Genomic DNA, 27,930 nt, shown 5'->3' on the forward strand with positions numbered 1-27,930 from the left:
ACTCCATCTCCACATTGTTCAGAGACCACCATCAATCACAACACCATCGATGCTTTCACGAAAGCGAATGAGCCACCAACGCCTTCCCAGACCCAATTGACGCGTAAACTCCGTTCAGCTCACTACTTTGAAAGACATATAACTTCATACCCTTCATCTTTCTCATTCTACTCCGTAATCTTGACCAGCTGGCTCTTCTCAGCAATCTTGGCCGCGAACTCGCGGATCGGCACGGCCGACACAATCTCCAGCAGCGCCATGTTCGCCTTCAGCTCTCGTGCGATCCAGTTGCGCACCTCAATGGCCGTCAATGAGTCGACACCGTAACGGTACAGCGGCTGCGCGGGGTCCACCTCGGACGCCGGCATCTGCAGGATCTCAGCCGTCCGCTTGGAGAGCGCGTCGGTCACGATCTCGGCGGCCTGCTGCATCGACGACACGCCCGCGAGCTGCGAGGCGATCGATACCGTTGCAGCGGCCTCGGCATTGTTATCAGCAGACGAGGCGGTTGACGTGGCCATGGCCATGGGGCTGAAGCGCGGGTCCGAGAGGTAGAACGGCTGAGGGAGACGGTGGGCGGCCCAGACATCGGCTGAGCCCAGGCCAGTGACTACTTGCGCAGGGACAGCCTCTTCCGAGTTCTGCTCCTGCTTCTGCCCGTGGACGACGCTCTTGATGAGGGCGTGGAAGATGGGCTCTGGGATGCCGACGGCCTCCTCCCAGCGGCCCAGCACACCGCTCTCGGTGTTGCCTTCGGCCAGCACGCCGACGTCGCGCATGACACCCAGGTCTACGGCCACGGCCTTGAGTCCGCGATTCCGGCGGTATGCTGCCAGCGCGTCCTGGTACGTGTTTCCGGCGGCGTATGCCGCCTGGCCCGAGTTACCCACGACACCGGACACAGACGAGCACAGCACGAAGAAGTCGAGGGGGCGTTCCTCGCCGAAGTACTCGTGCAGGTTGCGAGATCCGGCCACCTTAGGTTGCAGTGGTTGTGTCCACTGCGTGGGCTCCATCTTCTCGAAAACAACATCGCGCAGCACCATGGCCAGTTGAACGACGCCGCGGACCGGTGGCATCTCGCGCTCGCATACCGCCATGGCTGCTTGCAGGGATGCTGCGTCGGCTGCGTCTGCTGCGTATGCGCGGGCCTTCACGTTCCAGCGCGTGGTCAGCTCATTGAGCAAGGTCTGCGCCGAGGCCGAGGCATCACCAGAGCGTGAGAGGAAGGCAATGTGGCGAGCGCCCGCGGCGGCGAGGTTTCGCGCCAGACTGCGGCCAAGGCCGCCCATGCCGCCGACAAGGAGGTAGGTAACCTCCGGATCAAGACGGAACAGGTCGGCAGCACGCTGGAAAACAGGGGCTCCCTCGTTATCATCCTCGGTGTTGAAGGTGATGACGGCCTTGCCGGTGTGCTTGCCCTGCTGCATGACGCGGAAGACTTCCTCGACTTGGCTGGGGCGGTATGCCTTGAGCGGGTAGGCGGGCGAGAGGTACCCCTGCTCGACGAGGCTGTAGACCTCACCGAGGACACTGCCAAGGTCCTCAACAGGGTAGTTGAGGATATCACAGAAGGCAAAGGTCGCGTTCTTGACAAAGGGCCGCATGTCGAGCGGTGAATTGTTGGTGATGTCGCGCAGACCGATCTCGACAAACGTGCCGAAGGGAGCCAGGCAACCCGAGTCCCACGAGGCGCGCAGCAGCTCGTCGGCGAGCGAGTTGAGGATGCAGTCGACACCGCGGCCGCCGGTGACGCGCTGGACGCCCTTGACGAAGCTGAGGTCGCGGGAATGGAAGATGTGCTCCTCGGGGATCTCGAAGCGTTCCCGCATGAGCTGTCGCTTGCTCTCGGAACCGACGGTCACGTAGATGACGAGGCCCAGGTACTTGGCGAGCTGGATGGCGGCCTGTCCGACACCGCCGGTCGCAGCGTGGATCAGGACCGACTGGCCCTTGCGCAACTTGGCCAGACGTACAAGGGCGTAGTACGCCGTGACGTGCACCAGGTTGATCGCGGCGCCCTGTTCGAACGTGATTGACTCGGGCAGCTTGTGGACGACGGCGTGGTGTGTTCTGACAACCGTGGCGTGGCTTCCGTACGCGTGGGCGGCAACACGGTCGCCGACCTTGACGTTTTTGACGGCGGCACCAGTCCGGACCACGATGCCGCTAGCTTCCAAGCCCAACATCGGCACCGGGACCAAGCCCATGGCGCCCATGATATCCTTGAAGTTGATGCTCGAGGCGCGCACGCTAATCTCGACATCTGTGTCTGAAAGCGGCTCGAGTGTCCGCTCGTCCTTGACAAAGTGGAGGGTGTCTAGCAGACCAGGACGGCCTATGGCCAGGCGGACGGGCGATATCTCCTGAGCCAGGGGCACGATGCGTGTGGCGTCCTTGAGGTGGCGCGCGATGCGGCGCTCACCAACCGCGCTCTTGTACACGCGAGATGTCTGCAGCAAACCTTGTACCTCGCGGAATTCGTTGTCGGGAGTGTTGCTGGCGAGGATCCGGCCGGCGAGCGACGGTCCGCTTGCTGAAGACGGGCTGCTGAGATGGAGCGTCTGGAACCGCAGGCTGGCTTTCTCATTGGCGACGGTTCGTGCGAGGCCGTCCACGATGTAGAAGGACGGGTCATCACCGCCGCCGGTTACCCAGAGGATTCGCTCGCTTTGAAGAATCAGACTTTGCAGGGCCTGGAAATCACTCTCAGAAAGATCAGCTAGCATGGGGTGCTCAAGTTCCAGCAGAGATACGACGACGGCAGGGGACGAGGAGTCGATGGTGTTCAATCCTGATGCAGAACCAGCGACTTGGTCCCAGAACTTGACCACCACGGTCTCCCCTTGGGAAATCAGTTTGTCTTCGAGCGTCTTGGAGAAGTCTTGAGTGGCAGGCGAGGGTTCGGAGGGTAGGACAATGACGAAGTTGTGAACCGATGTTGTCTCGCCGTTCTGCAGTTCTGCGTCCGGGCTATATCTGAACACGACTACAGCCGCATCGTCATCACCTGCAGAAATTGTTGATACGACTCGCCAACCCTTGGACTGGAGGAACAGCGTGGCTGTTGCGCAAGCCTGACGACCCTTCAAGGAGACGATGAGGGTAGCATTCGCCTTAGCCAGGCCGACAAAAGAACCCAGGAGGGTGTTGTCGTCACCCACGAGGTTCTGGGAGAGAGGCGGCGAAATGACCAAGATATCAGCAGACGCAGGGTCCTGGGTCGCCTGTTCCAGCGGCAGTGCCTCACCGAACAGTGTCGCAGCGGCTTCGGTCTCGGCGACACCGTCACCCTGCGCCAGCGCGTAGCGGATGTTGGAGGGGGGCACTGCGCCATTCGGCAGCGAATGGCCAACGACGCCGTTCACAACGGACTGGCCCTCGGCAAGAGCCTTGCGGTCCTGCAGCAGCTCGATCACCGCCGCTGAAGGCTTCTCGTGGAGCAGCATGCTAATGAGCCTGACCATGCCCTCCTCATGCTGAGTCTGGGGTGCCGCGACGGCCTTTGCGACGTCAGACTCCTCCAGCAGACTCATGGCGTAATCCCATCGTACTTCGGCAGTGACGGATGCGCCGGGCCCGTCGAGAACGGCGTCCGGGTTACCGTCCTGCTCGTTTTGGCCGCCGGCAACGTCCAGTTCCGAGACGCGGAAGTCTTCAATCGCGATGTACATCTTGTCGAGCTTCGGGTCGAACAGAAACATGTCGTTGGTCTGCTCATGGAAGCCGTGGCGCTTGTTGATGCTGAAGCCGGCCATGATGTCGTCCGGTGCTCCAGGCACGTCCATCCTGATCTCCATCGCGCCGAGACGCGTGGGCGCGAATGGCTTCAGGCCCAGCACACCGCCACGGTATGTGGCACCAACCCAACACTGGAAGATGGCGTCGAGTGTAGCCGCGTGGATAAGGAACGGTCGCGTGCCGCGGTGCGAGTCCCGGTTCTGGGCCGAGTCCGGACCCACTTGTCCCCGGCTGAAGGTCTTGCCGATGTCCGTGACACGGAGCCGGAAGTGGGTCTTGCCCGGCCCGACGAATAGATCCTCAACCCCCTGGAACAGCTCGCCGTACTTGAAACCAGTGCCCTGCGCGATCTGCGAGTAGAAGTCGTCCTTGGCTACGGTCTGATGGAGCTCAGTGACGGCCTCCTGGTACTGTGCCGCCCGCTGTGCGACGACGTGAGCTTCCTCGCGCTCCATATGCTCGCTCTTGGCGGCCGCGTAGTCGATGGCGATGAGACCGCGGCAGTTGTCTCGCAGCTGGCTGGAGTTGGTGTTGTTGTTGGCCGATGACAAGGTGAACTCCCACCAAGGTCCCTGGCCTGACCCAGCGCGGGTCATGTGGACGACCGCCTCAGTGGCCACTCCCTCGGAAATCGACACGGCGGCCATGACAGATACGTCGCGCAGGCGCAGGGCGTGGATGGCCTTTCCAGGCTCGGCCAGCTGCTGCGCCGCCTCAAGCACCATGCTAATCATACCGGCGGCGGGGAAGACGACCGTGTCGCCGACGGTATGCCCGCGCAGCCATGGCTCGTCATCGAGACGGATGAAGCCGCGCCAGACGTGCTGCTTCTCCCGCATCACCGGCGTCGGTGCACCCAGAAGCCCCTTAGCGGGCTGGTCTCGGAACCAGCGCTCCCTCTGCACCCGAGGATAGGCATTGTACTTATTGTCGTGCATCCACGGGTACGGGGGCAGGTTCGTGAGCAGGTCCACCGCCGGCGAATCGTCGCCGTTGACCTTGGCCAGGTCCAGCGGAATACCGAGGTGGAACAGCTGCTCAGCCATCCGCAGGCTAGTCTCGGCGGCGTCGGCGCCGCGGCGGAGGACCGCCTGGTAGGCCACGGCGCCGCTCTTCACGCCGTGGTGCGAGAGGATCTGCTCGATGGGCCCGCCCAGGGTGCTGTGGGGCCCGATCTCAAGGAGTAAGTCGACGTCAGGCTCGTTCTCGTTCTCGGTCTCGGTCTCCGGCAGCACCAGCTTCTTCAGAGCGTCGGAGAATAATACCGGCGAGGTGAAGTTCTGCAGCCAGTAGAAGGGGCCCAGCTGCTCCGAGGACACTTCGTCGCCTACCACACTCGAGATCATACGAGGAGCTCCCTCGTCTGTAGTGACAGCGATGGGCTCGACGCCTTCGGAGGCCATGGCCTGGTAGTATTCACCGGATACAGTTGCGACGTGGGAAGAGTGGTAGGCCACCTGGACCTTGAGCCGCCGGCAAAATGTCTTTTGCTCATCCAACGCGGCGGCTATCGTGTCCATCGCAGCCGAGTCTCCGGAGAGTGTGATGCTGGACGGGGAGTTGACGCAACCGACGCCGACTTGTCCAGACAGTCCGAGCTTCTCGATGAGGACCTCAGCCGTCTCGCGGGAGCATCCCGCTGCCATCATAGCGCCGTTGAGATGGGGCGCAACCGTCGGCAGTAGAGCCGAAGCCGTGCCGCGGGAGTAAGCCACAACAAGCGCGTCCCGGTGCGTCAGAGCCCCCATGCAGTAAGCCGCCGCGATCTCTCCGCTCGAGTGGCCGACGACCTTGGCCGGCCTGCTGAGGACCGGGGAGCCCCACGACCGGATCTCGTCAACGAGGGCGATCTGAAGGACGCTGCAGATGGGCTGGCTGATCTCGGGCTGGCCGAGCCGGGACTCCTTGCCCGTCTTCGACAGCTCGGCCACGGGATCCCAGGTGCAGCCGAGGCTCTCGAGGATGGCGGCCGACCGGGCGACTGAGGCCCGGAACACGGGGCGCGAGAGGAGCTCGATGCCCATGCCGGCCCATTGCGCGCCCTGGCCGGTGAAGACGAAGCCCACGCGCAACGGCTTTGGATCGGATGAGGCGCGCGAGATCTTCCAGATCTCCTCTGAAGGCGCGGCGGCCAGCTGGGCCTGCAGTTGTGAGAAGCTGCTTGCCAGGCAACTGGCTTTCCATCCCAGACTGGAGCGCGCGGTGGCGAGTGTGTGCGCGAAATTGGCCAGGTACTCGGGCTCGCCCTTTTCGGGCGTCCAGGTTGGGTTTTCACCACGAACCTTGTCGAGATGCTGGGCCAATGTAGTTGAGACTCGCTTGATACCTGCCTGGTCGTGACTGCTGAAGACGAAGAGTCTCTTCTTATCAACAACGGCGTCTTTAAGGGTCGCATCACCATTGCTGTGAAACCCATTCATTAGTTGCTTTGGGGTCTTCTTGAACTCCTCGAGGACGACGTGGGCATTGGTTCCGCCCATGCCGAAACTGCTGACACTCATGCGTTTTGTCTCGGCCTCGGGCCAAGGGGTCAGCGACGTTGGGACCACCATATTCCATTTATCAAATGGTATCCTCGGGTTAGCCTTGTGAAAGTGGACGTTGGGCGGGATCTTGCCGTGCTCCAGCGTCAAAACACCCTTGAGGAAGCCTGCCACACTAGCGGCCGGCTCAAGATGTCCGATATTGGCCTTCACGCTGCCCACATACAGCTTGCGGGACTCGCTCGCATTGCGGCCGATCGTCTCGTGGATCGCGCCCAGCTCGATCGGGTCGCCGACCTTGGTGCCCGTCCCGTGGGCCTCGACGTACTGCGTCGCGTCGTAGTCGAGCCCGTTGGACTCGTAGACCAGCTTAATGAGCTCGGCTTGTGCGGAGGCGGACGGCGTCGAGATGGTCTTGGTCCAGCCGTCCGAGTTGACGCCGCTGCCGCGGATCACGGCGCGGATGTGGTCGCCGTCGCGGACGGCCTGGTCCAGCGGCTTGAGGATGACGATGCCGCAGCCCTCGGCGCGGCCGTAGCCGTTTGCGCCCTCGTCGAAGGAGAGCGAGCGGCCGTCTGGGTTGAGCACGCCCAGACTGTTGAGTTCCATGGTTGCCTCAGGGCCGAGGATCATGTTGATTCCGCCTGCGACGGCCATCTACGCACATAATGTGAGTTACACAAGACAACTAATAAGACGTTTGATAGAGATTCATGAACATACCTCTGCCTGGCCAGACCGCAGACTCTCGCACGCCTGGTGAATAGCCACAAGACTAGATGAACACGCCGTCTCGACCGTCAAACTCGGCCCGCGCAGGTCGAAAAAGTGCGACAGGCGGTTGCTGACCATCTCATCGCTGACGCCCATCAGGTACAGGCGCGGCCACTGCTCGAAGTCGCGCACGAGGGCGTCGCGGTAGTCGCTCCACGCCGTGCCGATGATGCACGCGGTCCGCGTGCCGGCCACGCGCGGCGGCGGCAGGCCGGCGTTCTCGAGGGCCTCGTACGTCACCTCGAGCAGGATGCGCTGCTTGGGGTCGAGGACGGCGGCCTCGGCGGCGGAGAACTTGAAGAAGGACGAGTCGAAGGCGTAGGGGTCCTCCTTGATGAAGTGCCCGCCCTTGGTCGGCAGCACGTTTTGCCTGTCTTTGGGGTTGGCGTGGTAGAAGGCCGATGTGTTGTAGCGGTTTGTCTCGGCTGAGTAACCATCTGCAGGTTGGTGATGTGTGTCAGTGGTCTGTCTTTCTGTCTGCTGGCCGGTTGTTTGCAATGTTCTGTTCGCAGGCGCCACTTGTGTCAGCTTTACTAACCTCTCCCCTCCTTCAACATGTTCCAATATTCTGTCGCGCTGGTGGCATCGCCGGGAAGGCGGCAAGCTAGGCCAACTACAGCAATTGGGATGTTATCCCGACGAACGTTGTGAGACCCCATGATGAAAACGAAAACAAGAACTCTGAAAAGTCAAATGGTATATTGGTCTTGATGAGGCTACCGCGAACAACTCTCTCAAGCTACCTGGATTTACGAACGTCGATGGGCACCAGCAGCACTTATCACGGCAACTGGCAACGCATTCTAAAGGGCCCCCGATGCCCACTCGCGATGACCGACTATCTTGAGCGAATAATGTCAACATGAACTCGGCCAGGTATCCTGAGGCTAGACCCTGCGACCAGAGCTGCATACGTGCGTAGCAGAAGCAGAGAGGGTCCCATACCCCAAGTTCCACGATGACTTTCAGGAATCTCACATTCTATCATCGAACATGATTCATACTCAAACTTCCAGACCCCACGATCCTGAGATTATATTCCGAGGGGCTCACCGAGTTAGCATGGCCACTTAGATTGTAGACGACTTGCACGGGGCAAGAGACCACGCCGTTTCGGGAGAGGGATCTGCGAAGTAGCAACCGGCAGCTATCCACCTTCGGGACGACCGTTGTTGATGTTCCGGCGGGAGAGGTTTTATCCTTCTCGGGGTCCGACGAACTCCCACCTTCGGTGAAGAGCAGCTACAGGGCACGGGCAATCAATCGGCAGAATTCTCTTTCTCGCAACTGGTCGACATAGAGTTTCGGACGATCAACAGTGCGTTTGTACGGGGTAGTACTGCGGGTAGGAGGGGTTAGTGAAAGTGGATGTTGATTGTTCTTTCTCCTAGGGCCCATGGTTCGAAGTTGTGTAAGTACACATACATTCCACAGTGTGAGTGCAGCCAACCCCATATCGACCAGGGCAACCTTCGAACGGCCTGTCCGTGGCGAATGGGGTCTGTTCCGCCGAGCAATGCACCCCGGACTTTCTGACCGCGGGCGTACTATACGGCAAGCACACGGGCCTAGAGCAGTAGAAGTTCTGCGTGCCTGACTCGGCTGCTCGGGCCGGCAACGGGTCCAGTCCGAGTGCTTGGCTCTCCTCCCTACGTACGCAGTACACTAGAGTTGGGGGGTTGCAATCTGCTTGCGACTACGCCCTACGCATAGGGTAATACTGTGCTGGTAATTGGCCGTAGCTAACACGTGTGGGTTCCATCGAAATTGGGTCCTGCGCTAGTTTTGCAACTCAAGATGCTCTCTGCTCACAAGCGGTAACGATACGCCCGTCAGAGTCAGTGGTTATGTGGAACCTGTTTCTTGTGAAAAGTGATAGGCAATTAAGCTACGATTGCGTCGTCAACCTGCCGGTCTTGTTCTGCAGACTGATATGAACCCATGAACGTCGTGAGCCGATTATGGGGCTATTCGATACCGTAGAACGTAAGCGGGTCTTACGTGAACCTGAATATCATGGTTGAAATGATACGACTCACATATTAATCTATTCTTTTGTTAAGAAAACTTCGGAGTTCCGAAAAGCCCGACTGTCAGTTATCACGACTTCGCACGTCTTGGACTCGCAAAACGTCCTCGTGCTGATCAGGGGTGGTTTCACGACGAGCAACACGTGCAGACGAGCTTCGACCTTGACCGCCCGCCCACTTCCACCAACAACATCAACAACTCTTGAATGGTATCAGAGTTTAGCCCGTCTTGCTGAGGGAGACATTCAACACGAGGCTCAGAGCAAGAACACCACCTTCCTGAGCACACAATGACGGTGGTAACGCCAACACCAACGATCCTCCTCTTCGGAGGCTACACGGAGCCGTGGCTCGAGTCGATCGACCGCATCCATGAGCAGGCCGGCAAATGCGCCTGGCTCCGGCTGTTCTTAGACGACGTGGCGTCGGCCGTCCGGGCGGAGACGCGGCATATGCACCCCAAGATCCGGAACAGTCTGGGGCCTAGTGGTATCTTTTCCAGTGTTCAGGAAGTCGCGGACTTATATCGCGATCATGATGACGATGTTGGGTTTGTGCAGTGTATCATGTCATACATTGTGCGGGCTGTTATTCTTTTAAGGTGCGTACGATAGATGCGATCCGATCCGATCCAAGGTGCATACAGATCAAGGTGCTAATTCTGTGACTCAGATGGGTCCATGATTCACCAGACGCCTTGAAAGCGAATCCCAGACCCGAGGGGCTGGGCATCTCAGGAGGTCTGATCAACGCCGCGGTCCTGGTCATATCAGACGACTTCGAGTCGCTCCGTGAAGCCAGCGTCGTCACTGCTGGGTTCGTATGTCGCCTGTGCGAGGTTGCCGGGCAGGTCTCACGAGCTGTGGAAGACGGCGGCAGCGGCAGCTCCTCCTCATGGGGCTGTGCCGTCGTGGGCATCACGCCCGAGAAGCTGGACGGCATCCTTCACCAGATCCAGGAGAGCAGCAAAGTCCCAAGCCTGAAGAGAGCGCGGGTGGGCATCCGAGGCGACCACTGGGGCACCGTTGTCGGCCCTCCCTCGGTGCTCGACGCGTGTTTAAAGGACTCTAGACTGGGAGATGTCGCCACGCAGAGGCTTCCTATCTACTCGATGCAGCACAACCACGAGCTTTCACAATCACATCGCGAGTACATTGCCGGAAACTCAGCCCTCCATTCCAAGTCTATTTATCCGGGATCTCAACTTTGGGGCCTTCGGGTTTCCGATGAAGACGACGATACCGTTCTTCCCACCTACGCAAATTGGGGTCAGCTGCTTCTGAGCGTGGCAGACTATGCCTTTTCAAGACCGGTTGACTTGGTGGACATGGTGAAAAGGTTGAACAGCCATCTCGGCGCAGAGTCTTGCCAAGGCGTGCAACTCTCGATAATAGGTCCGACGTGGTTCGCCGGCTCTCTCACCAGCAAACTCAAGGCAACAGGCAGACGGGTCTCGGTCGCACAGCACACCGAACTCGGGAGCGAGAATCATGAATCGAGATCGCAGGAAGCTGTAGACAGCTACGAAGGGCGTATTGCCGTGGTGGGCATGGCCGGACGTGCCCCCGAGTGCGACGACCTGGAGGAATACTGGAACATCATCGAATCCGGTCGCGATATCGCGCGTGAGATCCCCCAAGGACGGTTCGACGCTGACAAGCTTTTCCAAACCAAGCAGAGCCCCAACTGTGTGTCAACGTGCAAGATGGGATGCTTCCTCGACAAGCCGGGACACTACGATTCGCGGTTCTTCCGCGTGTCACCACGCGAGGCTCTCATCATGGACCCAGGTAGCCGGCTATTCCAGATGGCGTGCCATGAGGCGCTGGAGTCGGCAGGCTATTCATGCGGCAAAACAAAGGCCGTGGATCCGAGTCGCATCTCCGTCCTCTTCGGCCAGAGCAACGTGGACGGGTACGAGACGGCGCACCATGAGAAAGGCTGCGACGCATACACACTACAAGCCCTCGCGAGACCCTTTGCAGGTGGCCGTGTCGCCTTCCACTACGGTTGGGAGGGCGCGACATATTCCATCGACCAGGCCTGCTCGACCTCACTCTCGCTCATCCACCTAGCCTGCCGGGGTCTGCTGGCGGGCGACCACGATATGGTGGTTGCCGGTGCCGCCAACGTGCTGGCCTCACCACATGGATGGTGTCTGCTGAGCAAGGCAGGTGTGCTTTCGGACACAGGCAACTGCCGGACCTTCCGGGATGATGCTCAGGGGTACTGCCGCGGAGAGTTTGTAGGTGTCGTGGTGCTGAAGCGTCTTGCTGACGCCATCGCCCACAATGATCGTATCCTCTCCGTCATCCCCGGCTCAGCGCGCAACCAAGCTGGCAACTCGGCCTTCCTCACTCAGTCAGATTCAGGGGCCGAGGAACGCGTGCTGCGCCAGACGCTGCGACAGGCGCGTCTCAGCCCGCGGGATATTGCGTACGCTGAAATGCATGGTACTGCGACTCCTGTTGGCGACCCATGTGAGATGACAGCCGTCGCGAATGTGTTGGGCCGGAGACGCAGGACGCCGGCCGGGGGTAAGGAGGAGGCCGACGGCGAAGATGCAGACCAGCCCCTGACGGTTGGATCTGTGAAAGCGAACATCGGTCACAGCGAAGCGTCCTCTGGAGTTGCTTCGGTGATCAAGGCCATCCTCATGTTCCAGAAACAGATGCTGCCGCCACAGGCTGATATGCCGCACGCCCTCAACAAGCAGTTCCCATCATTGGAGCATAATAAGATCAGAATTCTGAGCAAGGCCGCCCCGTTCCGTCCTGAGAGCGGGAAGAGAAGGCGTATTCTGGTCAACAACTTCGACGCTGCGGGCGGGAACACAGCCTTGGTGGTGGAAGATTTTCAAGGCCCGGACACAAAGGCCGTAACTTCTAGCACTGAAATTGACCCGCGATCAGCACACGTTGTTGTGCTCTCGGCACACACGGCCGCGTCGCATCAAGCCAACAAATCCCGCCTGGCAAGATGGCTTGCTGCGAACCCATCCGTCCGTATCGAGGACGTTGCATACACGACCACGGCCCGAAGGGTCCACCAGGCTTCTTTCCGCTTTTCCTGTGTCGCATCTTCTACAAAAGAGCTTGTCCAGGCACTGGAGTCTGACTCCAAGCCGACCACAACCAAGACATCGCCCGTAATCTTCGTCTTCACCGGCCAGGGCTCACACTATGCCGGCATGGGCGCCGAGCTTTATCGGACTAGCACAGTCTTTAGGGACACTGTGGACCTTTGCCAGCACATCCGCAGCGGATTCGGATTCCCACCTTTCTTGGACATCATCACCGGAGCTGGAAGCGGGGCACGGGCCGGAGCCGGGATCGGAAGTGGGGCTTGGAGTACGGCGCAGACGCAGCTCGCCGTGCTGGCGCTGGAAATCGGTCTCGCTACCTTCTGGCGGCGCTTGGGAGTCGAGCCGGATCTTGTGATGGGGCACTCCTTGGGCGAGTATGCTGCCCTGCATGTGGCCGGCGTGCTCTCACTCGCTGACGCCCTCTACCTCGTCGGTTCTCGCGCCGCGTTGGCCATGCAAAAGTGTAACAGCCAAGGTGTCTGCGCCATGCTCGCTATTGCGGCACCCGCAGACACCGTGCAAGATCTGCTCAGGGATCTGGGCCTTGATGCCGACAAGTGCTCAGTTGCTTGCCTCAACAGTCCCAGCGCGTCGGTTGTGAGCGGGACAGTCGACGCCGTCGCACGACTCCAGGGAGCGCTCATGAAGCAGAAGACGCGCTCAAAGGTACTTCCGCTGCCTTTCGGTTTCCACTCATTTCAGGTCGACGCTATCCTGGACTACTTCGTGGCGCTCGCATCTGGTCCTGGCATCACATACTCCCTGCCGCCAAAGGTGCCCGTAGCCTCGACGCTACTAGCCTCTATTGTGGACGAGAATGCTGCCGCAGGAAGTCTCCAGTTCGGTCCTGAATACCTTGCCAAGCAAGCTCGAAACCCCGTCGACTTTGTCGGCGCGCTCCATGCCGTCCAGGCTAAGTTCAAGGACAGTAACCCGGTTTGGCTCGAGATCGGGCCAAGCCAGGTGTGCGGCGCATTTGTTCAGGAGACTATCTCGCCGCCGACTGGCCATGTCGTATCGACGCTGAAGGCTGCCGGCTCGAGTCCTTGGGTGGGTATCTCGGAGTGTCTGGCCAGCCTGTACGTGAACGGTTGCGATCCGGACTGGCTCCTGCTCCACGCGCCATTTGAGAAGAACCTCCAGCTACTCACATTGCCCTCGTATTCCTGGGATACCAAGGACTTTTGGATTGCCTACAAGGAGAAAAAGTTGGTAGATGGGCCTGCTGCTCGTGATGATGGTGCTCCGGGACATCTAGCTCGCCAACAGCCCATCATATCCACTTGTGCGCAGTACATCGTGGACAAGACCAAAGACAAGGATGGCAAGACCCGCGTCACCGTCGGCGCTTCGATTGCAATCCCAGGACTCCTTGCCATGATGGAAGGTCACCGTATGCAAGGCGTAGGTCTCTGCCCCGGCTCCGTCTTCAGCGAGGCCGCCTTTGTCGCAGCCAAGTGCGCGCTTGAGCACCGCAACGGCAGGAAGATGGACGATAACTTCAACATCATGGAACGCTTCAGTCTCCAGAAAGCCAATCTGCAACGTCCGCTCACGGCCAGCATCGTTGGTCCGGATGGTGAGCTTCACGCCACAGCTGTCATCGAGTCGGAGGGTGTTGTCCAAGTTTCGTTCAAGGCGCTGTCTCGGTCGTCAGCACGCTCGTTCGACCTGGGCCGCTGCGACGTCGTAGTCCACAACGGCATTCAGCCCAACGCTGAGTCGGACTCCTTCTATATCAGGGCGAGAATGCTTGAGGTGCAGCGGTCTTGCAGCAGCAGACTGCCAGCGAGCATCTTCTACGCTCTTTTCTCGCGTGCCGTCCAGTACGCGTCTGACAATTACCGTTGCATCAGGGAGGCGTTCGTCTCGGACGACTTTTCGGAGGCGGTGGCCGAAGTTGTACCTGTCCGCGACCCCGCTGACGTGACTTTTGTGGCGGGATCCCCTTACTGCGGCGAAGCGCTGGCACATCTAGCCGGTTTCTTGGTCAACTGTCATCCTAGCCGGGTCTCCTCTCGGACGGGCGCGAGCTCGAGCTACATCATGGATAGCCTCGAACGGTTCGAGCAGATGGCGAAGATTGAGCCTGGTCGGTCGTACTGGACATACGCGCGTGTCTCTGAGAGGAAAGCTGACTCGGCCGTCTGCGAGGTCGTTGTTTTTGACGATGCTGACAGGCTGGTCATGAGGACCTGGCGGATGAGGTTCCACGAGGTGCCCAACGCGGCTTTATTGCAAAATCTGGCGCCTGGGTCGGGTGGCAGGCAGCATCAAGACCAGGGCCGACCAGAAAAGGCTGGTGGAGGCGTCGCGAATGTAGGGCAGACGCTTCCACCGGCAAAGGCTTCCGACATGATAGTGGCCAAGACGGAGAATGAGACGAGGGCCAAGCCGCTCTCTGTATTGCCGGATCAAGACCAAGCCTTCGCCGATGATAGCAGCCAACAAGCCCCTAGCCAGGCCAAGGTCGGCTTGCTCTCAGTCATCCTCGAGAGCATTGCTGAAGAGACAGGCTTAGACACGACGGAGCTGACTGATGATGCCGCGCTGGCTGACCTGGGCGTGGACTCCATCATGGCCGTGGAGATCTGTACCCGGGTTAAGGAGAAGTCGGATTATCCACTGTCTCCACTGTTCATGTTGGAGTATCCGACGATAGGTCACCTTGTCCAGTCGTTTGGTACACCAAAGCCACAAGAACAACCACAGAGACAAGAGAAGGAGACACCAAACCAGAAAGAACAACAGATGGAACAACAGAACACAACGGTATCCACACCTTCTGTTCAAACTGGTGATTCCACGGCCTCCGGAGGGACACCTGTAGCCGAGCGCACCCCGGAGTCGTCGTCATCTTCGTCGGTAGTTGATGAAAAGACCACCAGCGATGAGCCTCTTCCAAAAGCCCGAATTACCATGCTGCAAGGACGACCACAGGCTGGCAAGGGGCGCCTGTACTTGGTCTGTGATGGCGGTGGTAGCATCGCCACCTACATCCATCTGCTCCGCCGCCAATTTCCCCTACCTGTCTACGGCATCGACTCACCCTTCCTGCGCTGCCCGTCACGGATGACGACACAGGTTGGCATTGTCGGCGTTGCCAAGATCATGGTGGAAGCTCTCATCGAGACTCAGCCCAATGCTGGCCTCTCCGAAGCCGAAGAGGACACCATTGTTATCAGCGGCTTCTCCGGTGGGTCTCTGTTCTGCTATGAAATGTGCCGCCAACTCCTGGCACAAGGGCGGCGCGTGGCCGGCATCGTGATACTGGACATGCGCTGTCCTCTCCCGCCGCCGCCGCCATCAGCAGCAGCCTGGTCGGACGAGGAGACTTGGCCCGTCTTCTTCACCACCTCGGGAGAGCACTTCATCGGTAATACCCCGGGCTTCGACATCACGGAGCACCTGCGCGCCATGTTCACGTGCGTTCTGGATTACCACCCGCCGTCCCTAGCAGACGCCGGATCAGTTCTTCGCATTCCCGCCGCCGTCGTCTGGTGCAAGGGAGGCATGGTGAGCCGTCTCAGGCGGCGCCGGCCTGAGCTCGTCGCCAAGCTCGCCGACATGAGCTACCCTGTTGAGTCGTATCCGGGGTTCATGGAGAACCCGAAGCTGGGCGCAGTGGCGTGGAGCCTGCCGGACAAAAAGTCCGAAACGGACCTGGGCCCTGGTGGCTGGGACAAGTATGTAGGTGCCGGTGAGAACGGCGAGGTAGGCAAGAATATGGTGTGCTTGGCTGTTGAGGGGGACCATCATGACGCTATTGCTCCTACCCGGGCGCATCGCTTGGCGGAGTCACTGGACAGGGGTGTCAGGTTTGTGCTTGGAAAGAAAAGCTCTTCAACTTAGTGAACAGCCCAATGAAGCAAGATTAGCGGGAAGGAAGCTTGTTTAGATAATAGTGTATTTTTGTCGGCTTTTAACTTGGTTCCCTTGTCCTGAAATGTGTCACTGATGAAGTCTGGCAATTTTCAACGGTATTTTAGTCTTGAATCAATGAGAGTAATCGTTTGAATGTGGCAAGGAGCAGTTTGTAGTATCCATGGATGCATGTTTCAACAAGTTCAATAGCCAATATGAAATCTTTTCTAGAAGCTAGAGCAGTGGTCGGCGGTCATCGGATTGTATCAAGCAACTTCAAGAACCCTCCGTTCCCCATTTTGCTCAGCAGCGTCGACCCCAATCTCCAGGCAACCCAGGTGCATGTAAACGCACCCCCGAGGACAACTCCCCACGCCACCGATCCGACTGCGACCACGATGCGGCCAACCATCTTCACGTCCTCGGGCTTGTTGTTATGCGGGAACGGCTGCGCCGGCACCGGCAGCTTGAGCATCTCGCACAGTGGGCCCCAGCCGTCACGAACTCGGTAGAAGAAGAGCTTCTCCGGCGGCACAACCCTGCGCAAGAACGCTTCGTGCGTTTCCAACACCTCGGCGCACTGGAAACCCTTGAAACCCAGGCGGGAGACGCACGTTTTCTCGACGAGCGGGCCCCATCTTGTCCGAAAGAGTCAGTAAGGTTCGGTTGTTGCCAAGACAGAGCACATACGTGACGAATGAGTTTAGCACAGGAAGCGGCCGAGCGAAGAAGGGCAGCCACGGCCAATCGACAAGACTGGAGATCGTTTCCGCGCTCTTCCACCAAGACTCTTTGTCTCGGGTGGTTGCGATTATGACGGCATCTGGATACAGCTCTAGAAGCTCCGGAACGAGCCAGATGCACGGAGCATCAACGGTCTTTTGGCCCCCGGGGAATGGTCAGCAAGAATTGTTCTTGTCAAGTTGTGGTTTGCCTCAAGTTTGCGGTGACCTACCGCGGAGTACCCCTCCATGAGTTCGGCAAGCAGCCATTCCAGGCGCTTCTTCTCGGGCAGCGTCTTATCCTTCTTGGTCGCTAACTCCATGACCTCGAGCCACCGCTTCCGCACCTCCGCGGTGCCCACGAGGCCCTCAGCGCCGCCGTCATGAACAGGGCCGATGAGAGTCTCTAGGGCTTGTGCAAAGGTCTTGGTGCCGGTTCGGGACCTAGGATATGATCAAACTCACATGTTTAGCTTTTTTGCAATCATTTATGGCCATAGGGTCTTTGAGATTGATAATGATGATGAAATACGTACATGCCTGCACCAATAACACGGAACTTTGTGCCCGGCTTGGGCCTCGAGTGACCTTGGCCCATTTTGTGATGAATTGCGTGAAAACACCAAGCAATGTTACGGGGAAGGAAACAAAAAACGACGCTGAGGTACACTAGTCGTAAGACACACGGTGAGTGGCATCTATCAAGGCTGGCCGACTTCTTTGTATTTTCTTCCCGGTCTTCTCGGAGACCGAGACCCCGGCCCCGTGTGTTCAAGGTACTGATGTACAGTGAGTCAGGGGCTCCATGGCCATAACTTGTAAGTCTTTATCATGGAATTCCGCGATACCCAAACTGCATTGAGAAAGAATGAAGTAATTACATAATTCACGCAGGTCAACCTCTCGGCTTACTTCGCGGGATATGTTTTCCTGTTAAGACCGCAAGCCTTAAAACGTTGATACCTGCAGTCTCGCAAATAACCTCTCATCATAGCAACTTGTACATGCCTAAAATATCTAGTAAGTTCTTCGGGAGTATATTCCTCGATATGAAAAAATTAGGAACTGCCTCGCGGGGCACCAAGGCACGGACAAATAGTCGGTAGAAATTCAATACCCCAAGAGCCCCTCAACGGGGGGAGCGACTGCAGATCTTCAAATGCGGAGGGTCCCTTGTACCTAGTCTCTCTAGGGCCCATACAAACCGAAAGATGTACCGGTACAACAGCTGTCTCTGTGATTGACTCGTTCAAATGACAGCCACTGTGTAAGCACGTGCAAGAGCCTCGCTTTCGTGAGTCCACAACCAAAAACATCAGGGGTATCGTTGGGTCTGTATGAGGAACCGTACAACTGAGTTGTGACATTTGGTTCGCACTGGGTTACAGAGGCATTTACAAGCACGTGCAAGGGACTTGACTCACTACTATCTACATGAGTTCAAAGCCCTCATTTGCTACAGATTGGCATGGAGACGGTGGGCATCTCGGGACGGGCAGCAACCTTGGCTCGGAAAGTGCGGTCAGAGGCTCAATGAAGTCGTAGATCTGTGGAGCGAGGTTTACGACGTATTGCGAGTCCCCCGGCATAAGAGTGTCAAAGCAACTAGCATTGCTTGGGAGTCGATTGCCTCAACCCGCAGCTCTTTACCCGTCGCGCACACACCTCAACTCGACATTGTCATCCTAAAGCTGTTCACATTGACCGAGTAGAAGCAAGGAACTGCTGCGACCTGTTTTCAGAATGGCTTCCGCAACAACCCTTCCCGCAGACCAGGCAGTTGCCGCAACTACAAGCGGCAACATGGTCTCAGAAATGGAATCGGCCTTCAAGTCGAGTGTAGAATCGGGCCAGATTCCGGGTGCCGTGGTGATTGCGAAAGACGTGACCGGTAGGCTCCCCATACATGTATTCACTTAGCGAAATTATCAAACCATTATCAAACCCGACTCGTGAACAGCAGTCAAGACCATGGCAAGTTAACTGACATTCGAGTCGTTGCTCTTCAGGCAAAATTGACTATGTTCGCTCTTTTGGATCTAGGTCCGTCCGACCAGACGAGAACGGGACGTTGCCTCCGATGCAATCAGACACAATCATGAGAATGGGCCAGGCAAGCGTGCTAGTCGGCACGGTCATGGCCCTGCAGTGCGTCGAGCGCGGTCTCATTGACTTAGACGAGACCGTGGAGAGGTACCTCCCCGACCTAACCAGCATGAAGGTCTTGGCTGGCTTTGATGCCGAGGGCAAGCCCATCATGAGGGACCGCAATGGAATCATCACTCTCAGGTTAATTTCTCCATGACCGATACTCATCGCCCGGCCATCACTGACTTCTTGCGATCAAAAAGGCACATGCTCACGGACACCTCGGGCATCTCACACGTGCCTATCAGTCCTCTTCTGCGCGAATACTGCGCCAAGGGCTACTCGACGTACCCGTTGCCTATCGGTGGTGAGACCGACATTCCCGACCCGTTGGCCGCGCCCCCCGTCGGCGACCCGGGCGCCGAGTGGGTCCACGGCACCAACATCGACTGGGCCGGTAAGCTGGTCGAGCGAGCAACGGGAATGGACCTGGAGAGCTACATGCAGCAAAATATCTGCGCGCCGCTGGGCATTACCGACATCACCTTCAAGCTTCACCAGCGGCCCGACCTGCTCGCGCGGCGGGCGGACCTGACGAAGCGCAGCCCCGAGGACGGCAAGCTGCACTACGACGACACCATCTTCTTCCGCAAGTTCCCGGAGGAGTGTTACGCTGGCTCGGGCATGTTCGCCAGCCCGGCCGCCTTCATGACCCTGATGCACTCCCTTCTGAAGCGCGACGGCGTTCTACTGAAGCCCGAGACAGTTGACCAGATGTTCCAGCCTGCCCTGAATGAGACGATGGAGCGCGGGATGAATGAGCACTTCAACAAGGTCATCCGGTTTATCAACTATGGTTATCCGCTGCCACAGTGGCCGAGCCTGCGCCGCAACTTCGGGTTCGGAGCTATTGTGATCATGCAGGATCTGGATGGAGACAAATGGCGCCGTAAGGGGTCTATGTCCATCAACTGCGGATGGAACGTTGGATTGGTAAGTACTGCGCTTCCTTTCGTGCGGATGGGGTTGGAAGGCTTACATCTACGGAACAGCAAATCGACCCTGCCGCGGGACTGTGCACCATCGTGGCATTCCAGACTTCCCCATACAGCACTCCTATCGAAGAGGGGCTTGTGCACACCTTTGAGAAGGCTATGTATTCTTTGCTGTGACATTGTTTGCCTGGCAATAGGGCCGGTACTGATAGAAGTGCCTGACTAGCAACACTATGCAACTAAAAGTACTTGGCTGGAATGCTAATATGAACGACGAATCCGTCATTTCTTCTCTTGATTTCATGCGTGAAACAGGCTCAGATTACTGATCTTGTCATTTGAAACTTGCAAGCTATTTTCTTTTGCGGTTGCTGGGTATGACATCGATTCATGTGGTGATGTGGTAGCAATGTGTAGGTTGTCTGCAGCCACGAAAGCATCCTCACTACGCCTACGGCTATTGTCCAATGATTGTAGTTTCAGAGAATAAGTGTGTAAGTACGTATTGGTGCAGATACCTTGGTTGTACTTTGCTAATATCCTTTTTATTGGCCCATTCGAATCGTAAAAGAACGTCTTGTGCTCAACGGGGAGGCTAAAAAGGGTGTTTACCGCGTAGTAAAACTCTAGTTGATATTGATCTCATTTTACATAGAGTCATGTGGTTCAATTAGTGATCATTGCAAGAAAAGCTCCAACCTATTATCATGACTGCAGTATCTCCATTTTGTACGGTGAAGTGGTCACACTCGCGTCTTTCCTATCGCTAAACCTTAAGTTGCCAGCTATGAGGGGCTTAATCCTTCTCATCAGGTTGCCCGTCCATACAGATCATCTTCTTGGAGGCATGCTGATGAAACCCAAATGTGATTAAGCTCGCTGATCCAACGGTTCGGGCCTTGAATAATAATCACCCTCGGATACCAAGAGCCCCTGGGTCAATCTCGATGTGATGTGGAGACAGACAAGATATGCAGGTACTATCGTGAAGCTATTGGGCAGAAATTGTGTTGAACCTAGACTTTCTCAACCTTTCGCATCGCATGCGGAATCAGCGGCTAGGTCATGTCTTTCAATTAGAGTAAAACGAGGCGGTTTACATCTCGCATTCCGAAAAGCGTGTTATCGGAAGGTGGATGGAAAGATGTGCACATGGAAGAATCATGGGACGAGTTGTCCACCCTCGGATAACGCAGGTGGCGACTATGCAGAAGCCGATCGGACGGTAGCTCAGTGGCTGCAAGTCTTGTCGAGGCCTCAATTGGTAGCGGTCATCGGAACCGACCTTTGACCCCTACGCCGGCACTTGCAATAGAATGCGAGTCTCATAGCCAAGATAGGCAAGCTTGGGTCAGTGAAACCCATCGTTATGGTTATCGTGAGAAATTCAGACAACGGGACTGCGGGCGGCGGCAATTGGCTTCCACGCTAAATCCCCGCGAACCTTCATCCCGACTTCACCGGGAGCAACCCGTGTCCGCTAGTTCTGTCAAATGTCCCCTCGGTGAAAAGCGGCGTCTGCCGTCTATCGAAACGTTGCGGGTTTGGGGTCCAAATAAGCTAAATTGTGGTGGTTGCTCCCAAGGACCCTAATGCCCGCCAAATCCCACAAATGACGGCGTTTCGAAGGTCGCGATCAAGGGTGATCCATCAAATCCGCTCCCGAAAGCAGCAAAAGTATTTCCCAAATCACGGCTCTTGGCAGGCACCCCCGCTCGACGATCCGACGCCATGTGAGATAAGCTCGGTCGAAACGCAAGTTGAGGTGACACTGATATGTGTCTCTTCCGGGCTCCTACGTCCGAGCTTAAACCCTTCATCGGCTGTTTTGAAACGCGCATCGCACCCTTCCGAAGATGATTAAGGTTCCTGGGGTGCTGCCTTTCATAAAAGTCCCCGCGGAGCCCAGTGACTTTCTTTGCCTTTTGGGTAAGATCGTTAAGGGGGTTGCAGATGTCGATGTAGCACGGGAAGAAGTCACGACGAAGCTCGAACGACGAAACCACAGATCCGCCAAGATGCACTGGCTTCAGACGCTTCTCTTATTGCCTTCAGCCGTCACTGCGACGTTGAATCTGCAGCAGTACCGCCCTGCGGCGGCGAAGAAACTGTATCCGGAACCGGCGGGAGGCCAGCAGAACGTGGTGCAAGATGTCATCTCCAATTCTAAGGCTGCGAGGGAGCCGAAATTCCTCACTGATAAGACTCGAAGTAAACCTGCGCGAATATGACAAGATCAACCTAGATACTGACGCGTCTCATAGAGTTCGTCGTGAACGGCACCAAGATCCCCGAAGTGGACTGGGATGTCGGCGAGTCCTATGCAGGATTGATTCCGATTCACGCCAACAATGACACGAGCGAGAAGTTGTACTTTTGGTTCTTCCCGTCTGAGAATCAGGAGACCGAGAAGGAGATTGTAATCTGGCTCACTGGTGGCGTAGGTCAGGATGTTCTCAGGCAATTTAATGGTGCTGACTCTGCTGTCACAGCCCGGCTGCTCTTCAACCGGTGAACTTCTCTCGGAGAATGGTCCTATTCTCTGGCAGCCAGGAATGTTTAGGCCTATCAGGAACAAATGGAGCTGGCATCGCATCACGAACGTGGTGTGGATCGATCAACCTGTTGGTGCTGGATTCTCAACGGGCACACCCACGGCGAAAGACGAGTTCGACGTCTCACGCCAATTTCTCAGCTGGTGGCGCAACTTCATCGACACATTTGACTTGAAGGGGTTCAAGATCTACGTCACAGGATCTTCATACAGTGGCATGTACTGCCCGTACATCGCCAGCGTCATGATCGACTCCAACGACAAGGACTACTTCAATGTCGGCGGCATGCAGATCTTCGACGGGACGTACTCGGTTGACAGCATCGGAGAAGAAATCCCCGCTCTCGCCTTCGCAGACCGTTGGGAGCATGTGTTTGCCTTCAACGACACCTTTCGCAAGACATTGAGGGACGTCAACGATAAATGTGGCTACGCAGACTACATGCGCAAGTACCTTGTCTTCCCCCCTTCTGGTCTCCAGCCCGCTGTGCCTCCAGGTGTCGATGGTAATGGAGAGGTCAAGACAGAGTGCGACATTTGGACAATGATTGGGGAAGCCGCGGAGCAGACGAACCCTTGCTTCAGTGTGTACACTATCACGGATGGGTGCCCACTGAAGTATGACCCGCTCGGCTTCAGTGATGGTGCCATGTACAGGCCCAGGGGCTCCGGACAACCCTACTTCAACCGCGACGACGTGAAGAAGGCCATCAACGCGCCGATGGATAAGGAGTGGAAATTCTGCACCGATATTCCAGTGTTCCAAAACAGCACGGATAATTCGATCTTGGATGGGCCTGGAAGCCAGCCTGTTCTTCCCAACGTCATCGATAAAACCCGGAACGTTATCCTCGCCCATGGCACCAGGGACTACGTGCTAATCGATGACGGCACGTTGTTGACGATTCAGAACCTCACATGGGGTGGGCAGATGGGATTCCAGATGAAGCCGACAGCCCCGCTATACGTTCCCTACCACTCCAACGACAACCCGGAGAACATTGCCGGTGCTGGTGTCATGGGTACGGTACACTCGGAACGAGGACTGACATACATCGCTGTTTCCCAGGCGGGTCATTTTGTCGCCGCGGACATGCCCTCAGTCGCATTCAGAAGCGTTGAGGTGTTGGTTGGCAGGAGAGACGGGTTCGAGTCGACGACTCCGTTGACCATTGACCAAAACGCGTCCATGCCCGTCGGTGACGTTGGAAACGGAACCGTCATCATGTTCCCGCAGTCAATGGAGCCCGGAAGAGGGGTTCTGTCTAACCAACCGGTGCCGAAAAACAGCAGCAGTTTTGCAATGGGTCCAGGAAGTGGACAGGCGGTATTTGCGTTTGGGTTCGCAGCGTTCGTGACGTTCATGCTGGGTATCTAGTAAGAGCGCCTCGGCTAGACTCTTGAGTACGGTCACTGAAAAGACGGGACAGACTACTGTCCAAGATGGGAGACTCGCTATCCCAAAGGGTGTGTATAGTCAATGATCCCGCATAATGGGATCGGAATATAATGATATACGCGCATAACACGCCCATCTTCTAATCTGAAGACGCCCGTGTTGAGTGTTTCTTAACGTTCTTCAGCTGAGTATGGTGAATTGCCTCGCCTAATACTTGCCATACGCCCCATTAACATAACCACAGCCCCTCTATGAGACATAGCCTTTACTTGTTCAACACAGAAGACCAGTCGTTCTGAGCTGCCCAGTCCTGCCAACTAGTCAACTGACAGTCGATGCCCGCCTAAAGGGTATTAGCCACAAGAATCCATCACCAATGCAGACTCTGAACGATCTCACCTTTTTAATATCAGCGGCCGTCAACAGGTCCATGCCACCATCGTATCCAGGGTTCGAGGAATACGAGAACATGTACGCAACTTCGATGCCGGTATCGCGCTCTCCTGTGGCCTCAATCATCTCCTCAGGGGTGACCTGCTTGTAAGTTGCCGTCTTTCCCGTCACCTGAGCCCAAGTTTCAAGAAACTCGGGCCAAGTGCAGGTTGATCCCTCAGCCATGTAGGCTTTGCCGGGTGGCATTTGAGAGACGGCGTACGTGAAGTTGCCCATATCTCCGGATGGGTCGAAGTGAGGCACGGGCTTCTCCGGGGATGTGGTGAACGACATGGTGAATGTGCCGTCAGAGTTCTGATGAGGCATTAGCAGGAAACTCAGATAATAATAGCCGCGCAAGAGTAGCTCACCTTTCCAAAGTAGGAGTTTGGCAGGATATTGTAACTTGTGAAGAAGTAACCCGTGTGGATGCACGACATCTTTGCAGCCAGACTAGGATACTTCTCGTTCACGTAGCCAGGAAAGATGTCGGCCTTTGCATCGAAATGATACAGCTCCTTGAACTTCCCCCCGCTGCACTTCTCTGCATGACTCAGAGTTGACACCAAGAAGCCGTTGTCGTCGAGCATGTCCACCGTTGTCGCCGCGGCATCAGCAATGTTACGTCCCTGACGATACTCAACATCATACGCGTACTTGCGGCACGAGATGCCAAGCTCCTGGGCCTTTGTGCGGCAGTCCGGCCGGAAAAAGGGTTCCCAGTAGTTCGTCACACTGAAGATGACGTGGGCACCACGAAAGGCTTCCTTCAGCGAGTCTACATCTTCGAGATCTGCCTGCACAACGTCCACACCGACGGATGCTAGCGCCGTGGCGGCGGGAGAGGAGACATTGCGGGTCAGCCCTCGGACGCGGTACCCCGCGGCGAGGAAGCGGCGAGCGACGGAGCCACCTTGATTTCCAGTGGCGCCGACGACGGTGATGAGCTTCTCGGGCATTGTCTGCAGTGCGACCCCGTCGACAGGTCCGTGATGGTGGGAAGCAGAGTTGTGAGGCGGTGAGAGGTGGGGTCCAAGAGTTCGAGAAGCTCGAGCGAATCGTGGGCTGATCTGGCGGTTGGGATGGGGTCGGAATGCGAAGGTTTACGAACTGAATTCGAGAACGGTTTTCTTATTTGCCGCTATTTTTGAACCTGATGGAAAGGTGTGGATGAAGTGTTCGCGCTGGTGGATGAAGAGTTCTTCAGCTCCTGGAGAAAGTTCGCGGAAGCCCCTCCTCCATTGCGGTCCCGTCCCCGCCGCTTCACGACATGCTCAAGGCCTGGACGCCGCCTCCGTCGGAAACACTAATTGCTAGTGTGGACGGTATCAGTGGCGCCCTAGGGAGAAAATATGCTGGATGTGATACGAGTGGATCTCGTCATACCATCTGCCCATCGATGCAGAGACGCATCGGGAGCGGATCCCTATGTGGGTTTAGCATGTTGACACTAAGTACGGGGGCGGCACAGACGCCAATCCGGACGCGGAATAGGGTATGATTTCTGCTGCCTCGCTTAAAGTTGGTTACCCTTAAAGTTAATCTGTTTTATTGCAAGTCACGATAGGGATGTCTCTTAGAATGATTTCGAATAGTGTGGAACATTCACTCTGAAGACAATTCGTCACTAATTAAGGGTAGGAAATTATGAGACGTGCTAAGAGAAAATGATTGATTCAAAATCTGAGTAAGCATGTGTGTTGCCACATATGTGATGAGTTTCAATAGAGATGTACTGCGACAACCTCGCAAGCTTGTGACAATAGCATCAAATGAGCGTCAGAAATTTCAGAAAACCACGCAGAAAATCTCCCCTACCGCAGGCAGTGACATAAGTTCAAGGCGACCTTTCCTTCCTTCAATCCCTCCTTCAGTGTGACAACTGTTTTGCTAGCATCCATAGTTCAGCAGACAAACAGGTGTGGAAGCACTCACTCCACCCGTTGGGAACGGTCCTTCGTTCCTTGTCATGGTCCCATGAAGTATGGAGTTGCTGAATATCAGGCAGCTCAGTCGACTGTGGGGCATCATTGTGAACGGAAATCTCGATGTCGGATTTGTCGATCGCACGAGGCTTGTCGCTGGGTCTGTTTGGGACGCAAACCCTCCTCCCTTTACAAATAGATCTCGGGTTTCGACTGGGAGGCAGCCACTCCCGTTCCAAGAGATCTGGAAAAACAGGTCAATGATATCTCAGAGAATCGAGAGAAACACCTTGAAATCCTTACCTTCAGCCTCTTTTTCATCTTGTGATAGGCTTCTTGCTATCTTGTCTTCTAGTATGCCCGCTGAGTTGTCTGGGGCTGGGTTTATCTCAGTGGACCTAGCTCCTTGCTTCTTGTAGTTGTACGCAACGATGTATTCTGGCCGGGTCAAATGATCTGGCTGTCTGACTTCGAGATCGGAAGTGGACTGCTCGACTCTTGCAGAACCCAGCGGCACCTCTGAAAGCTGAGACGATCGGCGATGAGGAGGTCTCACGGGGTAATGCGGGTCTCGAGAATTAACCTTCAATGCAGCAACGATGTGTCCGGGGTTGATTGCAGCAGCCTGAACACTGGTCGACCAGAAAATGAAGGAGATGAGATGAATGATAAGAAAATAATTCATGTTTGTTACAAACGATCAGTAAGCTGGCTCGTTGAGGTGAAATCGAAGATTGGATGAAAATAGGACTTGAGTTAGTTTCGGATGTTGGTGAGGATGAAGACCGTCGATTAGAGGAAATCATACTACATATTTATATTTATAAACCTTACTGATGGGTATTGTCTCTCGACAAGGCCCAAGCCATTCAGGCTCCACTGTATTCGTCGGACTGTTCAGAGACTGCTCCCACGTCGGTTTGGATTTTACCTAGGTGATGAACTCAGGGCTTCTCGGCGAATCCGGGAATCCAGGAATGGGTGGTCAGAATTCTTGAAGGTGATGTATGCTACGTCTAAAGAGGTAAATACTGGATACAAAGGAGAAGCCACACCAATTCAGTGTAAGCGATGATCAAGTCCTATTATGAAATAGGTGTTTACTGGCCTGGTGTCGCTGTGATTATTATGCCGTACAGACTTTCGGTACCACTATGACGTGGCGCGGTTTCGAATCCATCATGAAAGTCGCATCCACAGAGGCGAAAGCGACCAAGGCGTGCGGCGCGTATATATGTTTGGGGGTGTTGCTTGGAAGTAAACAGCACCTGGGCTGGATCGTGCGACGATCCTAGGGCGCAGTCAGAACATTCACCATCAGATACACAGATCTCCTGAAAAGAGAAAGCAGAAGTCACCACTCAAGCAACACAATTACGATACTGTTCCCACATGCGTATTCTTATATCTTCTTATAATTCGTCGTTGTACTCACCGCTAGCAACACGGGCGAGCTCCTGCAGAATTGCGCTACTGGCATGACGGTTTTGCGAATCATCAGGCGATGCCGTCAAACAGACAAAGAACAAGACTTCATGTCCAGCTCCCACTTGAGAACTGAATGACGCCTTTAACTTTACAAGATGAGGTTTAGAGACAGGCCGCAAGGCTCAGGCCATCACAACCTCCGGGAATCAAGTCAAATGTCATTACTCTGAATAGCGATATTCATGCCACATGATAATCTCCCTTTAATTGATGCATGTTTCACTCATTACGGAAAGCAAGACGCATATTCTGCGCACACGCTGTCAGCTGAACATATCCAGCGTCTGCAAACGCATCCGAGACACCAAGAAGCAACTAATACTTCGATGAGCAGACATGAGGGGCGAGAC

The 27,930-nt window shown here is 56.3% G+C and overlaps 6 protein-coding genes across 6 annotated transcripts; 3 read left to right on the forward strand and 3 right to left on the reverse strand.

The window, feature by feature from the left end:
- Positions 1-167: 167 nt before the first annotated feature.
- GCG54_00008213 (Reducing polyketide synthase hmp8) lies at positions 168-7,657 on the reverse strand (the record flags this gene model as incomplete). The annotated part of the gene is made up of 3 exons (XM_045408184.1): positions 168-6,881; positions 6,948-7,435; positions 7,537-7,657. 3 exons carry the CDS (start codon positions 7,655-7,657, stop codon positions 168-170), a joined length of 7,323 nt encoding a protein of 2,440 aa, XP_045257918.1.
- A 1,634-nt stretch (positions 7,658-9,291) lies between these two features.
- On the forward strand, positions 9,292-15,965 carry GCG54_00008214 (Non-reducing polyketide synthase hmp3; the record flags this gene model as incomplete). The annotated part of the gene is made up of 2 exons (XM_045408185.1): positions 9,292-9,629; positions 9,701-15,965. Coding segments are annotated over 2 exons (6,603 nt in total), but the record flags the coding sequence as incomplete, so codon positions are not given.
- A 265-nt stretch (positions 15,966-16,230) lies between these two features.
- GCG54_00008215 (uncharacterized protein) lies at positions 16,231-17,297 on the reverse strand (the record flags this gene model as incomplete). Its single annotated transcript, XM_045408186.1, has 4 exons — positions 16,231-16,615; positions 16,668-16,855; positions 16,933-17,143; positions 17,236-17,297. The coding sequence occupies 4 exons, from the start codon at positions 17,295-17,297 to the stop codon at positions 16,231-16,233; spliced, it is 846 nt and encodes a 281-aa protein (XP_045257920.1).
- A 1,145-nt stretch (positions 17,298-18,442) lies between these two features.
- GCG54_00008216 (Acyltransferase LovD) lies at positions 18,443-19,959 on the forward strand (the record flags this gene model as incomplete). The annotated part of the gene is made up of 4 exons (XM_045408187.1): positions 18,443-18,590; positions 18,709-18,988; positions 19,051-19,780; positions 19,840-19,959. The coding sequence occupies 4 exons, from the start codon at positions 18,443-18,445 to the stop codon at positions 19,957-19,959; spliced, it is 1,278 nt and encodes a 425-aa protein (XP_045257921.1).
- Positions 19,960-21,800: 1,841 nt separating this feature from the next.
- Positions 21,801-23,714, forward strand: GCG54_00008217 (putative serine carboxypeptidase; the record flags this gene model as incomplete). The annotated part of the gene is made up of 3 exons (XM_045408188.1): positions 21,801-21,993; positions 22,047-22,222; positions 22,275-23,714. The coding sequence occupies 3 exons, from the start codon at positions 21,801-21,803 to the stop codon at positions 23,712-23,714; spliced, it is 1,809 nt and encodes a 602-aa protein (XP_045257922.1).
- Positions 23,715-24,000: 286 nt separating this feature from the next.
- GCG54_00008218 (NmrA-like family domain-containing protein 1) lies at positions 24,001-25,126 on the reverse strand (the record flags this gene model as incomplete). The annotated part of the gene is made up of 3 exons (XM_045408189.1): positions 24,001-24,078; positions 24,135-24,482; positions 24,539-25,126. 3 exons carry the CDS (start codon positions 25,124-25,126, stop codon positions 24,001-24,003), a joined length of 1,014 nt encoding a protein of 337 aa, XP_045257923.1.
- Between the last annotated feature and the right edge of the window lie 2,804 nt (positions 25,127-27,930).

Source organism: Colletotrichum gloeosporioides (assembly GCF_011800055.1).
Source record: "Colletotrichum gloeosporioides strain Lc1 chromosome Unknown consensus_91, whole genome shotgun sequence".
NCBI lineage: Eukaryota > Fungi > Ascomycota > Sordariomycetes > Glomerellales > Glomerellaceae > Colletotrichum > Colletotrichum gloeosporioides.